At 32.5% G+C, this 16,234-nt stretch overlaps 1 protein-coding gene across 2 annotated transcripts in view; it reads right to left on the bottom strand.

Moving 5' to 3' along the window:
* Position 1: 1 nt before the first annotated feature.
* LOC126769382 (uncharacterized) overlaps positions 2-16,234 on the bottom strand; it is a 29,736-nt gene continuing 13,503 nt past the window's right edge. The window contains exons 1-3 of one of the 2 annotated variants that reach the window (XM_050488122.1): positions 11,922-12,008; positions 5,944-8,513; positions 2-1,143 (exon numbers count right to left, since the gene is read on the bottom strand). In XM_050488122.1, coding sequence (XP_050344079.1) covers positions 1,029-1,143; positions 5,944-8,513 — 2,685 coding nt within the window. In that variant the 5' untranslated portion in view covers positions 11,922-12,008 and the 3' untranslated portion in view covers positions 2-1,028. Of the gene's footprint in view, positions 1,144-5,943; positions 8,514-11,921; positions 12,009-16,234 lie in introns of those variants that run through there. The other variant, XM_050488120.1, reaches the window with a different exon arrangement.

Genomic DNA, 16,234 nt, shown 5'->3' with positions numbered 1-16,234 from the left:
CGAAAGCGTATTTACATCTTACGGAAGCGGACTAAAATAATTTAAATAAATATATTAAGAACGACTTACAGCTATTTAAATAGTTAAGCATAAAAATAATTATTTATAAATTATTATGAATAGATTGAATTAAATATGAAACGCAAACTTTGGATAATATAAGTAATTACAAAACTATGTTTCTTAAATTAATTTCTGAATGACAGCTCTTGCACAGAATGTAAGGAGTTTTACAAATGGTAACAAAACGGCGGTTATATTTTTAAATTCTAGGAACGACGTTCAATATGGCTGACATATTTTTGTAATATTACGATTTTTTTCTTGTAACTTATCGACTAATTCTTTTACAATATCGATATATCATTATTTCTCACCAGAACTCTGCTGTATTACACATTATTCTCTCTTACAATCTTTCATCAATCACAAATATTAGTATCTATAAAATACATATTGGAACTCATTTCAATAGACGTAAAAAGTTAATTACATTTTTATTTTTATAAATTATTCTATATTTTTCAAGAACGTTCGGCTAAATTTATGACTTTAGTTTGGTTTTCATATCTATTGAAATGAATTGTCAATTCTATACTATATATCAATAGCAGAAGAAGTACAGATAAACAAATATTAAATTTACATATTCTAGCTAGCTTTGCTATATTATGCACTACAAACAGTTATTATTAATATATTTAATTTAACTAATTAAGCATTTTTATGTTACGTCCAAAAGTTCAAAAACAACTTCGACGAAATTTAAAGCGCCATTTCTACACGAATCCATACTGAATACCACAGATTGTGAAAGATAACGACCAAGTGATGTCATGTAATTTTATAGTAAAAGTTGTTTTTTTCATCTGTACTCCTGCTATTGGAATACCAAATAGGCTATAAGATTGAATAATCTATAAATACTTAATAGTTTTGTCAACCTACAGCTCAACAGTTCAAAATGTTCTTTATACAAAACAATTGACATAACTGAAGAGTTCGTCGTGCGGTGTTCGTCTCGGCGGCTACCGCTGCGTGTTGCAGTGGAACCGGCTGCAGGCGTGGTCGCGGCTGGCGGACATGACGTCGCCGAGGTGCGTCGCCACGGCCGCCGCGTTGGCGCTGCTGCCGCGAGATATCCTGAAAACATATAAGTTAGCTATGTATATATCTTTTTATGTATCTCTGACAACGCGTATACAAACTTTCATGGTGATCGATTGAGCAGTTGAGACGCGAAAGTGTAACAAACAAACTCAATTTTACAAATTCTACTGTAACAACAAAAACACTATAAAGTAAATCGGATAAACGACGCTTGAACATGTAAAATGCATACTTTTAGAACGATTGGCCTTTCACGCCGAAGGTTGTGTGTTAGATTACCACCCAGGTCAGACATTTGTGTGCATGAACATGTCTGTCTGTCCTGAGTCTGGGTGTAATTATCTATATAAGTATGTATTTACAAAAGAAAAGTAGTATATCAGCTGTATGGTCTCCATAGTACAAGCTCTGCTTAGTTTGGGATCAGATGGCCGTGTGTGAATCCACGAATGTCCCAGAATATTATTCTATTATTATTCTTTAGAACATAATTAACATTTTCTGTAACAGAATACGCCATTAGACGTTATAACCATTACTTCGCTAATTGTCTATTGTACTGACTCTTTTTATGCTTTGTTTGTATTAGCTATAAAGATATTTATTGTTATTATTATTTATACGCGTCGGCTCTTAAAGGCACTTTCAAATCGTCATTTTATAAGATACTAAATATAAAGCTCGGAATATACATTCAATACTCTTATACTACCGAGAAAAACCGTCAAGAAATTTAGTAGTTACTATTTTCAACTAATTAAATTATATAGGTATGTTAACAAAATACATTAAAATTTATATATCCTGCTTTAAATAACAGTATTAAATATTAACTCTACGCTTTTTTATCATCTATATCATCTTGTATTGAGTAATATGCTTTATTTTACTGATTTTTTATCATAAGAATTTAATTTATTTAATTAGCATAGTTAAAAATATCTGCGGAATTCTGGTAAAACCTTGCCCCAGGAAGGATTATTAAGAATATTTACTTTTTTGAGTCGGAAACATTTTTATTATGATTTGTTAGATAATAATATATAAAATATTCCGATGTAATATTAACACTATATATGGAAATATAATTTTGCCTCTTGTTTTTCTTGTTCTTGTGCCATCATGACATTAAAAAATGATTTTAAACTGAAAATAAAATGTAAATTATATAGTGCTGTCAACGTCAACTAGATACTCGTAGATCATTCGTAATATCCAATGCGTATAGAAACAAGATAAAATTTCCAAGTAAAGAAGAAAGTAAGGAAGATCGTTTCCCGCGTTTGTAACGTTCGTATTTCTATAAATTGAAATTGATATAATTTATTTAAAACTGACATTACACTGTAATAAATAAATTATATAAAATATACATCAATAGTCAGTGGCATAAATATAATTGCTTAATCTAAAATGTCTTAATTTAAAAAAAAAATCTTAAACCCTTACAAATACGTAAGTATATAATTTTTATTGTTTATAAACGTGGCAAATATTTTATTTTAAAAACAATTCACAATAACAAACACGTATAATTAAGGTGAATAAACATATTTAATAACCGTAAAACTAGTTTAGCTTACGAAAGAGGTTCACGCTTTTTGTATATGGAATTATAAAATAATAAATAATAAACAGTTTGTTGGTTTCCGCTGGGCAGAATGCGGTTAGTTCACTTTCACCGCATTCGCGTATCCGAGTGTTATGTAATTTGATGACGAGTATTTCAACGCGTTGGCAATTTGGCGGCAAACTGTCTGAGGTGACCACAGAATAGACAAATGTTTTTGTTCACACGAATATCTTCTTGATATACGTTTATCATTACTGAACTACTAAGAAACATGTCGCTGACCCTTGTTTTAAACATTTGCCGACCAAGTATAGGGCGAAGTGATTTGATTGATGTTGAATATATATTTTTAATATCACAATAATAATTGTAATTATTACTAAGTAAAAAATCTCAATGTGTTTTTTTAATATGTAACAAAATATTCTATTTATCAATCATACCTAATGCTGTTGTAAAAGTTAAACAATAAAAGCCGGTTTCATTACGCGATAATACACGAGACAGCATCAACTTGCTAATGAGATAAATCTTCATAATTGTTTACATAATTTCTTTGCAGGCCTACTGACACCATTCGTTCTATACTTCAATTTAAGTATGTATACGAATAACAAAGCAAAGCTGGCCAAGAAACAAACGTCACTTGATCGTTTAATATTGAAAAGCGACCTATGACGGTGCGCTACTTTGATGCGTAGATGTTTTAATTATTTAATGCATATCAATATCACTTTTAAACAAATCACGATCGAGTTGTTCGTCGTTGTATTATTAAATGTAATAAAAGTCTAAATAAATTACTATATCAAAGATAATCCAAGAAATTGAGCCTAATAAAAATTGTCGTTTAATTGGTGTAAGGGCTTTGTGCAGGTCTGGGTAGGATTTTTATAGAATAGGAAGGCGGACTAGCATATGAGCCACCTGATGGTAAGTGGTCACTAACGCCCATAGACATTGGCATTGTAAGAAATGTTAACCATCGCTTACACCACCAATGCGCCACCAATCTTGGGAACTAAGATGTTATGTCCCTTGTACCTGTAATTACACTGGCTCACTCACCCTTCAAACCGGAACATAACAATACCAAGTCAGTACTTGGTACCGCAAAACAGCAGTCTGTTTTGCGGTAGAATATCTAATGAGTAGGTGGTACCTACCCAGACGAGCTTGCACAAAGCTCTACCACCAGTGAATCACCCACTCATAACATATTCAACCGCCAAACAGCAATACTTAGTATTGTTGTGTTTCAGTTTGAACGGTGAGTCAGCCAGTGTAACAAGGGACATTACCTCCTAGTTATCAAGGTTGGTGGCACCTTGATGACCTAATGAATGGTTAATATATCTTACTTCGCCATTGTCTATGGGCGATGGTTACCATCAGGTGGTATATAAAAAAGTATACTAACGGCCTATTGTCTATTAAGTCTAGCCTTTATATGTTAAAAAAAACACTTCAAGCTGTTACTAAATGTTTAGGTTCCAAGTATTACCTACTCGCAGCTGCTTGCAAAGAAACTAGATTTATTAACATAATACATACTTATAATATTATTACTTACTTAATATCTACTTACATTGAAAAATAATTTTAATTAATTAAATGAAAGATTATATCAATTACAACAAGTCTAATGATACATCTTATACAATGTTTTAAGCCAGATACCAATCGATATTAATATTTAATTATTTATCGATGTTCATCGCGATTACTTTCACCACAGCACAAGAAACAAGTACGAGATCAAAAAATTTAGCATTATATAATAAAACTGTAACAGGGCCGTGTCTATAATAAAAAAAAATAGATTAATTACGGAAGACAGTCGTAATCGCTTTAGAGGTTAATGATATTATTTTAATTTTTATGCGTGGCAATTTTTTAACAAAATAATTTTATCTTTTTTTATATTTCAGTTTTTCTAGACATACAGAACTATCGAATGACTTTGAATTAACGAATATATGAAATTAACTTATTGTGTCCGTAGCTTCTATACCTTAAATTGTTTTAATTGACAGTTTTTATCCGAAAATTGAAATTTAATTTCACGAGAAAAGAAGAGTTTTTCGAAATTGCAGGTCATAGTACATCGATTTCCAGAGGTCTAGTTGTTGCTTTACCTTAGTCGTAGTTAAAATGAAATCAGAATATACTTTATTTACTTAAGCCTATAGAAGAACTTATGAATCGACATTTTGCAGGATTAGGTAAGTATATTAAAGGTTACGATACCATCGGTTTTGAATGATAGATTCTACCTAGAATATTATATATGAACATTCTCGTCAATTGTCATCTAATCATTTTACCCCTTAGCGGGTGGAATAAATATGATGCACTTGTTTCTCTAAACAGCAATATTTTGTTTGAGCGAATCACAAAGACATAAAAATCGATCCATTTTTATTAAAAACTGTAAATATATCTATGCTATTATGATAAATAAAAAAAAAACGAACTCAAACAATTTGTATGCATTTATAAATAAATTAAAAACTTAAAAGAGCTATTTATAAATTACTTTGAAGGCAAGAGTAGAAGGACAGTATGTATAATAGGTATGTTTTGTTTAGTTTCTATAGATCTGTTACGGTAAATTAATAGGCATAACAAAATACGTGTCAATACTAAATAATAGGTATTATTTTGATGTTTTCAGTGAAAAATATTGGTTGTTATTTAGTTTTCTTATAATTTTTAACTTAAGAAATAAGTTTTATAGAGACAAATTATTTTTACCTTTTAAATATCGTAATCATGAATTGCGAATAAATATCTAACGAATTTTGATTAATATTAACATTTTATTTTAATGTTTATTAATTTAGAAAGTTTTTTTAAACGTAAAGATAGATATTATATTATATGAACAAAGTGTTATACGATCCATTGCGTAACGGGTATTTTCATGTGTATTGTTTACTTAGCGTCATCTGACCTTTAGAAAGCTAGGTGAATGCACCCGGAAATACTCGAACGTAGCCTTGGATTTTATTAAGACGTGATGAAAGTTTTTCTATTTAATATAATGTACGAAGGCAAATGCCTGCAAATGGACCACTAGATTATAAGTATGTTGACACCACCGCATTTATTTAAAATATTCTATTTTTATTTTTGGAGGTAAATAAATTATATAATACTAAAACGAGCTTATATAAAGCCGTAGTTCTCAGAGAGTCTTTGTGAAATGGAACGTTGGGGACTTGTTTTATGTAGGATATATGTAAATTTGTACTTACATTTTTATAAGAGATTCCATTTTCTTCTCCATTGCGAATAGAGAATCCGTAGACTGGGAGGTTAAGACTTTACAAAAGGTAAACTTGGCGCATTGAGAGTCCCTCCAATCCGTCTGTTTCACGAGGTCCATAGCTGCCGAAGTAAGGCTTGAAATGCTTGGGCTACCCTCCAAGTTTTGCAAGTCGTCTGGCATTTCACCTTCTAATGCCCTTTTAACACTACGCCTCTGTCTCACAAAAATATTCTTATAAGGCTTATAGATGTTAACTGCGTCTCTCTTCGCACGGCTGCCTTCTACATTGTCCGGTGACATGACAACGTAGACATTTTCACTTGGCATTTTGTAATTATCGTCATAGTACTGCTGTCTGCTTAGTATTTTCCTATCGATATCGTATGGGGCGTTAGCGAAGGCTCTTTTGTGTTCTTTTTCGAGTTCATCTAAAGTATCTTCATCATTAGCATTACGCATGATATTGACATCTAGTAGTCTTCCAACAGCTACTGCTCCTAATCCCAGAGCAGCGCCTCCAGCCATTAAGCCTAGCGCTGGTAACATTGCTGGAGCTCCCGATGCAGCAGCAGCTACACCGATTTTATCTTGAGCGTATCTCTGACTTTGTAAGGAATTAGACGGGTAGAGACCCAAATTGTGTGATATTTTATGAGTGGCTTCGACAAGAGGGTCAAGTACGGGCTGCGTGACTTTAGCGATAGGCTCTATGAGAGGCCTGGTGAATTGATGAACTGTTTCACTTGCAGTGTTAATCGTGTCTTTCATTGAATCTGTAAATCTTTGCCATAAAGATGGTTCGGGAACGCGTTTTACGTACCCGTAGCCGTAAGGATATCTATTATGAGAATTGTCATAGTATGAAAATTTATTATATTCGTCTTCATAGTATCTGTTTGCATTCGGCCCATTGTTTTGACTGCGTTGTTGATTGTAACCATTTATTGGCTCCATAGGGTAGGGGTGAGCGCTTTTAGGTACGCTCGAGTAATATTTTACTTTACGTTCCTTGTTATCGTAGCTTTCAATGTTATCTCGTGTAGCTTTTGCAGGTTGAATTCCAAGGTCCGGATGAGCGTACTGGAGAACAGGGTTTCTTACACTTTCATCGAACCCGGGTTTGGCATTTTTCGGTGTATACATAATAGAATTAGGAAAGTTTACTTCACCTGGATGCTGTAGCATACGTCTTTGAATGTGACTTTCAGCGTATTCTAAGTCACCGGCATGGGCTCGAGAGCTGCGTCCACTAAAGTAATCCCTTTTCAATTCTTGTTCATTGATCTGTTTAATATATTCAATGAGCTTTGAATTTGCTACTTTAGAGTTATCAGCTTTAGTAAACGGTCCATATCCATTTTTATAGTAGTGATTTTCTTTCTTAGGTTTGTATGTGTATGTTGACGGAATGAAGTCGTCATTTTCGAATTTTATATTATCGAACTTTGTGAAGGGTCCGTCCTTTTGTTCAAAATTATCATCTTTGGTAAAAGGACCTAAACTTTGCGATGGTTCTATGGCTGCTATGTCTGGGTACACGTCTGCTTCAGGTATAGCTCTTGGAGGAGTGTAGCCTTCAGGATAGGGCACTAATTCTCCATTAACAACTCTAGCATTTCTCCAAGTTTTCTTATCAGACTCGTCGTCGGGCATTCTAATGCCTTGTATTTCTGGTATGCCATCTTCACCAAGAGTAAGTATAGATCTGCCACGTTTGTTGTTATATTTTTCTAGAGCTTTCTTTATATACATAGACTCAGAACTCACCATAACTGGATCAGGTACTTTTAAAGATTTTTCGTTATCATCAGAAACTTTTGTACTTACTACTTCTATGTACACTGGGTTTCTATCATTCTTTATAACAGGGTTGTGGGGGTCGAATCTGTAGCTTTTGATAGGGTTGTTGTAATCCATAAAACTAGCTGAGGTTATATAAACTCTTTTGTTTTCAGACTTTTTGTCGTTATCGTATGTTGGATAGTAATTTGATGTTTCAGGATCTGTCTCTGGTTTTTTACCATCTTCTTGGATATGAGACTCAGGATAAACAGAAACGGGAGACCAGTTACCATATTCTGCTTTTACATCAGCAAAGTCATCATGTTTATTTCTGTTTAAATAATAGTCGAAGCCTGCTAGATCGCTGTTAACCGAATTGAAATGAAGTTTTCTTTGGTCCCTCGATTCAGTTTTATTTTTATTGTCCTCCGTATTATTATTATTATTAACTCGAGCAGTTGTTAGGGTTGTTCTAACAGACATCGTAGTTGGTGCTGGTGACGTACTACTGCCATAAGTAGTTGATTTTGCATCTTTCTTCTTAACTATTAATTGTGTTAAATGACCTGATTTGGTTCTCACATTGAGAGTCTGAGTTTCGTGGGGGTTCAGACTTCTGGAAACCTTCAACTCGGTCCGCGTTGTCCGAGATGGTAGGATGGTTGTTCGGATCGTTTTGGTGGTTGTGGTGTTTTCATTGGGATCTGCTCTTGCACTGATTGCGCAGAACAGCCACAGTATGGCACATATCCGTATTTGGCCTACGGGAGCCATCTGAAACAAGAGAAAGCATTAATAAATAAAACGTTTAAAATTTCTTCAGAACTCTATTAAATTAACCCTTTCATACTTTTTTTTTTCTGAAAATAAATATGTATATGTAATGTATTCTGGCGGTGAAGCCTAACTAGAAACGATTAAATATTTTGCCAGAGCTGCAGTAAGTAGCGTAGGTGTGTTTTGACGTCTCGTAGATTCTAAAATGGTTTTTATAATCTGTATTTTGCACATTTAATAACAACTGCATACCACAGTAGGTCACGTGTAAATCGTGATCTCACGCGCCTATGATATTATGCAAGATGTAATACTTGACGACCATGATTTATGCTTTGTACCTGTTATCGAACCGGCTCTGACATAACCCTAATGCTTATTATATTTATTCATAAACTTTCTTATTTTATTATTTTAATCTTTGGAATTCATTATATAATATAAACAAATAAAATGTTTAAACGCGGTAATGTAGCTATGGATATAGATAGCAGAACATCCTGGAGCCAATGCTTGCAGGACCATTGAGAATGTTAAGACCGGTTATACTTCTCGTTGACCAATTCGTTGGGCCATTTGCTCGTTTCATTTTAAATATATAAAATAATGGTACAGTTAAGCTTAATTATTCTTAGTACATTTCGTATGTACGTCACGTCTAAAAGAAACTTCACTTTTTCCAATGGAATGCCTAAAATCAACATTCGTAGCGCGGCTCGTCGCGGTAATGTTAAAAAGTGATAGTGACGGTTCTTGTTTAATATTTACATATATAGATATTCCAGGTTTCACTGATTGTCTTTATTTTAATTTATTTTTATACCTTAAGTCACTTGCAATTCAGATAATAAAATACGGTAAATTAGTATATGCGATATTTTCTAAAAGTAGGACTTTTAGAAAATATCGCATAATTATAAATATAAATAGTTATAGCGTCGTACAAATAAGTCGAATAAAATATAAAATTTACAATGACACATGGTATGATGACGTCACAATATACTTGTCGAAGTAACAAAAAGGTATTTGTCACAATTGCATAAATAGGGAACAGGCTTAAATAGGTTTTGCGGCATACACTTGGCACGAAAATATAATTATTCTATGTCGTTGCCTACTAATCCTAGAATGAATAGAACCATTTCATCTTCATAATTATTATATTTTAGAAAGGTTTAAGATAATCATAATTTCCCATTTCAAAATTTTCTCTTAAACATTTATCTTGGTCATTCGTCTTAATGGTGTCAAACATTAATTGTAATAAAAGTGAATTAAATTAATTCGTTACGTTCGGTCGGTACCGTCACAGCTGGAAAACGGTCACACGTCTATTTCCAAACACTTTCACTTCAAATCAATTCGCTTGTAATACAAAATTTATACGGTGTTTTCACTGCTTATTTTATATTAATCGAGTTTAATTCACAATGTCTTCTTATGCGTTCCATTATAAATCGTTATAATAAATAAATATATAAAATATGTATATCACTGAAGATATCGCTGCTATAGTGACAAGGCCATGTTTATTATATATAAATAATTTTTGAGTTAATAAATAAAAAAATAAGTTTTAATAAAAATCTGGTTTTATGTTTAATACGAAAATAATTAAGAATAGATAGGTTGTTTTGTCAAAAGCTCCAGTATCTAGTATTGAGTAGAACTGGGAGCCAATTTTGTTAATTAATAACGGCTACGATACACCAGCCAGAGATGGCCCAGTGGTAAGAACGCGTGAATATTAATTGATGATCGTGGGTACAAATCCGGGCAAGCACCACTAAATTTTCATGTGTTTAATTTGTGATTATAATTCATCTCGTGCTATACGGTGAAGGAAAACATCGTGAGGAAACATGCATGTGTTTAATTTCACTGAAATTATGCCACATGTGTATTCCACCAACCCGCACTGGAGCAGCGTGATGGAATAAGCTCCAAACCATCTCCTCAAATAAGGGAGAGGAGAACTTTAGCCCAGCAGTGGGACATTCACAGGCTGTTACGGTTATGATTACAGTTACGATACGTTCCCGATTCTATTCTGATCCAACATCGAACGAACGACAACTGTAGTTTTGTTAGAAGAAAAGAAAAGAGTTTATCAGTAGAATTATTTGAAGTGTTACCCCAACAAGCATGCGCAGATAATGAAAAGCTTGTGAATTAGGTTATAGTTGTACTTAGACTGATATATATCAAGTTCATTATCTCGTATTCACTTAAGTTTACATATTTCTAATTTTAATAAATAAATATATAGGTAACCTTTTTATAACTAAACCTAACCTAACCAAAACATTATATTTAAAAGGAGTTAAGTTGAGGCCCTAGCCCAGCTGTGGGACATTAACAATCCGTTACTTTACTGTTTAAAAATATTTTTAATGTAATTGGTTTTATTTAATAAAATTGTTTTATAATACATCATATTATAATTTACTATTTTTTACTTGTTATTCATGAAGGTATTACTTTAATAGGAAATAATTAAAATCAATACTTGCTACGGTTTTAAAATGAAAACTTTAAATTAAAAGTAATTGTAAATATTCCCACTAACGTGAACACTTTTTTGCAGTTTAAATAATTAATTCTAATAATGATCGATGCACCGCAATCATATATCGAGTATGTAACACACAGACAAATATTTCTAACCAATATATTAAAAGTAATTATTTATGTTCAAATATCAGCAGCATTACTTTTTGTTTAAATATCATTGTATTAAAACTGGTAATGATCGTTTTGCTTTGATGTCAGATATCTCACGAATATTACTATTGCAATAATATTTTTATAATCGTCTGAATATATGCAATGAATTGTAATAATGCCTGAATTTGAATGAAATGTTCTCAGGTGTAGTCATGGTGTAGTCTACACCATATGACTACGCGGGAGGTGTATTGTCAAACACGAGTGCACTAGTGTTTCTACTCCAGGCACTATCTGACAAAAGCTCTGTGCCGTCAGCACATCGCCTTTTTGTACTTTATATTTGGCATGATGACGAAATCATAACAATTTCTTATTAGATTATTATAATGTATTGATCAGTCAGTACGGGGTACTCAAATAATTGTGACGTGTCTTAAATAAAAATATATTATTTCTTCGGTCTTTGAGTATTGTGAGCCTCATACCTGAATCCTTCTCTGAATAATATACGCTTCAGTATCTCAAGTTTGAGCTACTTCTGAGAATCAAAAAAAAAACCAACGATTTTTCTACCAACCATGAAACACGGGATTTGTTTGAACCCAAGACCTCGGGGTCTAAAGGCTTATAAGCCTACTGTAGACCATCGAGGCCGATGAAATAATTCTGATCATGACCAAATTGCAGCTGATCGTCACGCTGACTGATTTGTAACTATTTAAGCTTACAGACCTTTAGCTACATAATCGAACGATGCAGGCAATTTATTAAAGTGTTTCAGGACGCGATTACTAGAGCGAATATAACTATAGCATCACACTGCGATCTCATTTAGATAACATTTACGGTTTTCGAGCGTAATTTAACACCAATGCCAGTATATTATGTTTTGTTTAAATGTTATAATTATATTTCAACAATTCATTTACAATTATTGCAACATCTCATCGTATTTGTTTAATATTCTACTCAAGAATTTTAGCGGAGGAAGGTGATTCATATTGTGATCGACGGTGAAGGAAATTATCGTGAGCAATGCTGTATGTGTGGAATTCCTGCAACACTTGTACCCAACCAACCCACAAACAGTTTTGTAAATTAAGCCAAAAATTAAAAAAAAGGGCTCAGTACAGTAAGATATTCACACCCACGTAAATGTGGTAGAATTTCAACAATCAACCGACAACATACAAGTTTCATCATGTTTTCTTTTACCGCTCAGCATGGAATAATTAAGAATAATCTGAGATGTTGGTCCGGATTTGAACCTTCGGTTAAAATCCAAATATTTAATTCACTATACCATTTCATAACTCAGATAATATCGATAGGTTCATTAATGTATCGATAAATGTGTCCCCGTAGATTATAATTAATTATACATAATGATCTACGATTAAGGTGTTTAGCTATTTATTATATAACACGATATTATATTACTATTAGTCCATATGTGTATATTAAACATGTTCACTTTTAAGATAATAGCAAAAAATACTCAACAATATAGTATGTAATAACAGACTACAATATGTACGAAGTAGGCCATTTCACGCGTTTGTTTTCTTTTCTCTTTTCATCGTTTCCTCGTGTTGTGTGCGCATGCGCGTGCAATGGAAATCGTTTTCACATGCAACGCGTTTAGAAACTATGACCTAATTGTGCTATTGTCACTTAATACATAATGTTTGGATTGCGTTTAACGTTTTTTGTCGCTATAAATAAAGTTCAAAGAGAAAAGAAAGTATAGAACACAGTTTCGCTTCAGGCTCAACGATCCATTGTTGCTTATATATTATGTAATTTATATACATATGTAATACATATAATACACCAGTTGAAACCGTGTGTCTGTATATTGAATACATTTATCAAAAACTCAGTGTGAGCGATGAAAAAATAGTAACAAAACAAGAAAATGTATTTTGTTTTTGTCTATCCGCCTGTTACTCTCTGAAACTATTAATCGGATTTCCTTGCGGTTTCAACGGCTAGATTAAACTTAGCTTGGAGCATCTAGGTTGTAAAAAGTTACCGTCATTTAATAATAATTTTAATTTCTTCTTCTATATATTTATTATCATATAATAAAGCAGTCGAAATCTTGTCTGTACATTGGATAAGTTTATCAAAAAAACAAGTGTGTGATGAAAAAAGAGTGATAGAATACGATAATTTAATGTTTTATTATATCGCAATAAACCGACTTTCACGCGGACAAAGTCGCGGGCACCAGCTAGTGTATACCTAAAACAATTATACAGAAAATAAGGAAATATTATTATGAGTAAGTAACAGAAATTATACGTAGAGTCCTATATCGCAAATGCGAACGTAACTACGTATGTTCGCTTGTTAGCTCATTACGACCAAACCATTAAATTTAACGTAAAGACCGCCAGGAACTCGAAGCCCCAGATTTATGCCTGCTCCACCAAACGAGAGCCCCAGCTTGCCAAAAATGATATAATTTTACATAAACTGCTTCGGAATGCTGAACTGCGCCTCAAATGTCCAAGTGCCTAGGGCTTTTTATCTTTAACTTCAGGCCTGCGAGCTGGAAACGGCTAACATACATAAACTTACAAAACAAACAGCTAATATGACAGTTTTGAAAAAAGATAGAGATTATTAATTCAGATATTTTTTTATTTACGTTTTTTTCTACATTTTCAGCGATATTTCTTTATCTGTACTAGGATAAACTTAGAAATCCTTTCCTTTCAAATAAGAATTACCTAAAAAGTAATTTTTATCTTACGTGTGCCATGCCAAAGAATATGCAAGCGTCGTGTTTTGTTCAAATTTGTCAATTTATAAATAATAAGGTTCGATATAAGAGCATTAGTTTTCTCACAACTTAATGAATTAAATATATACAGATTACATCATTCTTGCTGTAGTAAGCTATTATAAAACAAAATTAAAATACTAACATTATTTAATATTAATGAACAATCTAAATTAAAATGTTTTCTTTTTAATAAAATGAGGTTATTTAACTTAATTGAAAACATATTTTCACTATGTGCAAGGTCAACGGCCCGCCTGTCCGGCCACCATGAAAGTGAAATCGATGCGCTTGCGCAGGCAATGTCCACGAGATTAATTCTTACAACGGAACTGGATGGTGCTAGCCACGGCGTGCGTGTAGAAAATACTGTGCTGAATAGGTTTTCTAATACATAATAGATATTAGTGCCGTAATTTATATGTTTGTATTATTTGCAACAGTTGCTTTAGAAATTTTTGTGATAAAAACAAACATTTTATTTTATGTATAACTTCCACGTATTTGGATATTGTAAATAAATACATTAAAACCATTTGGTAACAATAATTTAATATATTTAAAAATAAGTAATAAACCTTATTTTATATCGCGAACAAACATATGAGTCGTCCATTTAACTTGAATTTACTACGATTACAAAATACCAAAGCATCATAAGTAATTAGGGCGTTGAGCCGAACGCTACTCGTTTACTTTGCATTGTACCTTATTGCTATAGTCGTTTGAACTATTATATATTTAAGTCACATCGTGACGCCCTCGTACGTATTCTGCATTTAAAACGTTATCTGGTTGCAATAATGCAGTTGCAACATCTACTTACAAATGCTTTGAGCTACTTGTGACATTTACGGAATATGGGCTCAGGGCTGCTCGGGATTGTAATTTTGTTCGATTTTGTAGAAAATATATTTCAAAGTAATAATAATACAACGTTTTAAAACGTATCGTAAGTTGATTTTGTATATTAGTGCAACAAACCTATCTAAACTACCTGCAATTAGTGATTGAGGCGATTAGTAAATATTTCATATTAATAGTATATATTTAATTAAGTTATTTTATTTTCCCATATTTCATTGATTTTGTTATAATTTATAAATAAGTATGACGTAATATTTTTCTGTTAAGCGGTAACTGTCTTTTTAATATTTTTGAGTTAAGAGATTTGTTAATAGCTTCCCTGTTAATAAATGGCTGCCAAGCTGGACATTTGTTTTTTTCTATTTATAAATTGTATCAATCACATGCCGACCCCATATACCATAATATTAGTAGCTTAAACGTAGCGATATTTAAAAACATTCTGCTTAGTGTGTTTCTTTGTGTGATAAAAAAGAATGTCGCATTTGTAATGTCTTAGGGCTTAAAAAGACATTCAATATACCGAATAACCTTGCTAGTACCCTTTTGTGCAAAGCCGCAGGTTAACAATTATAGTATAAAAATAAACTAAGATAGGGCGTATAAAGGCATTATAGGACCTTTATAATGGATAAATGCCACGAGATAAATTTATCTTGTACGCGATATCTAGAACATATTTAAAAGTAAATGCTAGTTAAAAGAAATAACATTCCGTTAGTAAAAAGGCGTCGTGGTCTTTTAAGAAATTACGTATATTCAATTCCAAGCAAATAAGAATATCTTCTAAATCTCCAATCAAAGCACTTTGAATCGCCTGGATTAAATTTAATGTGAATCACCATCAGAGTGTAAAATGTATGCTTTTCAGTTGTAATATTTTTTATTCGTGTAATCGTGTCTCGTTGAGAGTATAAATAAATATAAACACGTTAACGGTACTACCGTTATCTTATACTCTGTCAAACTATAAAGACAGGTTCGATATCGCGATCCTAGTTGCATTTGCTTCATTAAAACATTTAAAACAAAATATTACATTTATAAGGATTATTAAAAATGCTTGTTGAGAGGTGATATTTTGTGTAATATTCTAGCTGTGATTTTTATTTGACTATCTACTTGCAAGAATATTTTTCAAGGTGTGCACGGACGAAAATTGTAAGGTTTTCTATTGAAATACAAACATTTAGTTTAACTATTGATACATAGTCAAAAGTAAATAAAAACTACTAGCGATTTGGTAAATTCACCCGAGAAAAACAGATAAAACAATTAGCGGTTTTTTAATCAAATTTCGTAAATGTTGTCGGGTTTTAAGAAATGACTAGGAGGCGACCGATAGCCTTTTGCCGTCCACTGCTGGACGAAAGCATAGACCGCGAAC

The sequence above is a fragment of the Nymphalis io genome, chromosome 7 (genome assembly GCF_905147045.1).
Source record: "Nymphalis io chromosome 7, ilAglIoxx1.1, whole genome shotgun sequence".
Lineage (NCBI taxonomy): Eukaryota > Metazoa > Arthropoda > Insecta > Lepidoptera > Nymphalidae > Nymphalis > Nymphalis io.
The sequence above is the reverse complement of the archived record's forward strand: the minus strand, read 5'-3'. Positions and strand labels throughout refer to the sequence as shown.